Raw genomic sequence first — 4,000 nt, 5'->3', positions numbered from 1 at the left:
TATTTCCTCTTCAATCTTTATTATTTCCTCTCTTCTTCTCACTTTGTGCTTTTTCTTTTCTTTTTACAGTTCCTTTAGGTGTAAGTTTAGATTGTTTATTTGAGATTTTTCTTTACTTTTTCTTTCTTTTTTTTTTTTTTTGAGGTAGGACTGTATTGCTATGATTTCCCTCTTAGGACTGCTTTCACTGTGTCCTATAGGTTTTGGGTTGTTATATTTTCATTTTCATTTGTGTCAAGGTAACTTTTGATTTCTTCATTGATATCATTGTTAACCCATTAACTGTTTTGTAGCATGTTATTTAATTTCAATGTTTGTCTGTTTTTCAGGTTTTTTAAAAAAATAATTGATTTCTAATTTCATACCTTTGTGATCAGAGAAGATACTTGATATGATTTTGATTTTTAATTTATTGAGACTTCTTTTGTAGCCTAACTTGTGCTCTGTTGGAAAATATTCCATGTGCACTTGAAAAGGATATACATTCTGCTTTTATTGGTTGTAATGTTCTAAAAATATCAATTAAATTTATCTGGTCTCATGTATTATTTATGGTTACTGTTTCCTTGTTGATTTTCTGTCTAGAAAGATCTGACCATTGGTGTCAATGGAGTGTTAAATTCCCCTAGCATGACTGTATTTTTGTCAATCTCTCCTTTTATGTCAGTCAATATTTGCTTAAAATATTTAGGTGTTCCTATGTTGAGTGCATAAATGTTTAGTAGGGTTATGTCCTCTTGTTGGATTAATCCCTTTATTATTATGTAATGCCCTTCTTTGTCTCTTATTATAGCTTTTGTTTTAAAATCTATTTTGTATGATATAAGTATTGCTACCCTAGCTTTTTTTCATTTTCCTTTGCATGAAATATCCTTTTCTATCTCTTTACTTTCAGTCTGTATGTGTCTTTCAATCTGAAGTGGGTCTCCTGTAGACAGTGTATGTATAAGTCTTGTTTTCTTATCCATTCAGCTATATCTTTTGATAAAAACGTTTAATCTACTTACATTTAAGTAATTAGGATAGGTTCATAGTTATTGCTATTTTATTATCCATATTTATGTTATCCCCCTTTTTTTCCTAAAGAAGTCCCTCTAACATTTCTTCTAATACTGGTTTGGTGGTGATTAACTACTTTAGTTTTTTCTTGTCTGAGAAGCTCTTTATCGCTTTCAATTTTAAATGATAGCCTTGCTTGGTAGAGTAGTCTTGGTTGTAGGTCTTTGCTTTTTCTCCGCTTTAAATATTTTATGCAGGCCAATCCCTTCTGGTCTGCAAAGTTTCTTTTGAGAAACCAGATGACAGTCTTATGGGAGCTCCCTGTAGATAAGTAACTGCCTTTTCTTTGCTGCTTTTATGATTCTGTGAGTTAATCTGTGTGTGCACCCTTTAAGAGGATGCTTGGTTTTTCAGCAGCCTTCTCTCTCACCCAGGAGAATGGAATCCCCATTGATTTTCACTGTCAGAATTTGTGGGGATCCTCTTCCTGGTACTGATGCTTTGTGCTGGGGAGCCTGATATAGGGCTGGGAACCCTCACTCCTCAGGAAGGACCTCTGCAGTTGAGATATCTCATTTCTCAACCACCACAAATGGTGATAGGATCAGCTTGTTTCAAATCTCTGCCCTTTCTACCAGTCTCCACATGGTTTCTACTTTAGATCCTTAATTATAGGACTTCTGGCTAGTCTTCAGATGGTACTTTAGGTTGGTCTATAATTAAGTTGTAATTTTGATGTGGTCCAGGCAGAAGGTGAACACAGCATTTACTTATTCTTCCATCTTGGCCAGAACTAGATACCCCTAAAATGTATTAAGCACTTAATTTTGTTTTTCTATTGTTAATTATTTTCATTAAATTAAACCAGTAATAAAACAGTTTGCTAATTGGAAATTAGTCTATATTGTTAAAATCAGACATTGGGCACTGTACAGTATGTTATTTGAACTTCTCTGGACACCTTCTTTCCTCTCTCAAGCATGCATATGCTTTGGGGAGAACCTGGTTACCTTTGTGAAAGCTTTGCCTTCCAGATCACCTTTGTGATGAGAGTATAGAGCATGGAGAAGAGTGTGGGGGCAATGCAGGCCTGGAACAGACCTGCAGGGTTCCCAGAGTAGTGGGCAGGGTACCCAGGCAGAGAGTGGAGGGAGTCTAGTTTTGCTTTGATGAGAGCAAGGATGGAGGCAGGGCCTTCAGTGGCTGGGGCTGATTCATCCTGGAGGTGCTCGAGGGCAAAATTAATAGGAGTTGAAGTCCTGAGCTTGGATCGGTGGAGTTTTCAAGCTGGCAATATTCAGGTCAAAAGGCAAATGTGTCTACTTATGCCCTTAGTCAGCTCAGGCTGCTATAACAAAATGTCATACACTGATGGCTTTCAAACAATAGACATTTATTTCTCACAGTTTTGGAGGTTGAGAAGTCCAAGATCAGGATTTGAGCAAGGTCAGGTTTAGGGCCCCCCTCCTGGCTTGCAGACCACCTTCACACCATATCCTCACATTGCAGAGAGAACTCTTGTGTCTCCCTCTTATTATTACACTAATCTCATCATTAGGGTCCACCCTCATGACCTCATCTAAACTGAATCACCTTCCAGAGGCCCCACCTCTAAGTATCATCACAAGTGGAGGTGGCATTAGAGCTTTAATATATGAATTTTAGGGGAACACAAACATTCAGTTCATAACATGCCCATGGCTGGGGACTCCTGGGCTCCATCCAGTTGACGCACAGGGCCTGGGCCATAGCAGGAGTGGAATAAATACTCATTCTATTGTTTTTCATTTTATCTCCATAAGATGGTAGCAGGAAAGCAAATAGTAGTGATACCTTCTCTAAGGGAGATAATCACACTTTCTCCTCTTGGTGCTGAGTTTCTCTTCCTTGACTTTCTCTTGTCTCCAGCAAAGGTCCCGTAGTAGCAGGTGTCCAGAGGAGTTTCTTCCTGCTTTCTCCTGCACTCAGACAGTTTCTGTTTGATCCTTCTGGGCAGGGCTCAGGGCTATGGATCTGAGGGGTGGTGCCTGCTTGACTGCTTTCCCTTTCAAACACTCTCTACTTCCATTATCAGGCAAAGAGTTCTTTTTCCTGGACAACCAAATAAGATTATGCAAAATAGCCCCTGAAGGCTGGAGTGAGCAGCCACAGAAGACTTCCTCAAGAGCCTTCACCCTCTTTCTGAGGATCAAGTTCTATGTCAGTCACTATGGGCTGCTCCAGTAAGTGCTTCAGACTTGTATCTTTGTTCCTTAAGGGATATGTATGTCCAGGCTGACATTAGAGATAATAGATGGAAAATGCTTAGTGAACTGTATAAATAACAATTATTGTGGTTGATATTCTTTTGATAGAAAAGGGGGAAATTCAGTCAGGGTTTGGGGGCAAGCTCTGGCCAAAATATGAACTTGCTCTTTTGTCTCAGACATACTCCACTCCAGGTCAAAGTTCTCCCTCCCTTGTCCCTAACATGCCTCTCCTGCAGAAGCCCAGTCATGAAGATTAAAGAAGAGGGTCATGGCTTTGAATTTGGTCACAGCCTGTTTGTTCCTTTGCTTACTAAAAACACCATCTAACTGAATATCAGTCTTCTTTCTTGAACCACAGCAACACACATATCCGTGGGTGCTGTGTGAAGTGCATGTTACAGAGTAGCCCCCAACTGTGGCAGGAGGCATAGTATGTTTAAAAGAGACTACACTTGTCTAACTGGCATTTCCTCTGGATTCTACTGGCTGGTATCCTGCCTTCTCTCCTTTTCCTCCTTCCTAGACTGAAAAAATCTTCTGTGTTTAGTGTTCTCCCTCCCTCTCAGCATTCCAGTGGCCTTTATTTCTGCACTTCTTTTCCAGGCAGAGCTGGACAAGACATCAATTTTACCTGCAGCTTCGAAAAGACATCCTAGAGGAGAAGATGTACTGCAATGATGAGATGCTGCTACAGTTGGGGGTCCTAGCCTTGCAGGCTGAGTTTGGCAGTTACCCTGAGGAGGTAGGAGTGG

The 4,000-nt window shown here is 39.9% G+C and overlaps 1 protein-coding gene across 1 annotated transcript in view; it reads left to right on the top strand.

The window, feature by feature from the left end:
* The window catches only part of FRMPD2 (FERM and PDZ domain containing 2), a 95,147-nt gene that overhangs the window by 26,213 nt on the left and 64,934 nt on the right, over positions 1-4,000 (top strand). Inside the window, exons 9-10 of the mRNA XM_011355460.1 lie at positions 3,074-3,221; positions 3,852-3,990. Of these exons, the coding sequence (XP_011353762.1) occupies positions 3,074-3,221; positions 3,852-3,990 (287 nt within the window). The remainder of the gene's footprint in view (positions 1-3,073; positions 3,222-3,851; positions 3,991-4,000) is intronic.

Source organism: Pteropus vampyrus, unplaced genomic scaffold (assembly GCF_000151845.1).
Source record: "Pteropus vampyrus isolate Shadow unplaced genomic scaffold, Pvam_2.0 Scaffold20, whole genome shotgun sequence".
NCBI classification, from domain to species: domain Eukaryota; kingdom Metazoa; phylum Chordata; class Mammalia; order Chiroptera; family Pteropodidae; genus Pteropus; species Pteropus vampyrus.
This window is presented reverse-complemented; position numbering and strand designations above follow the sequence as displayed.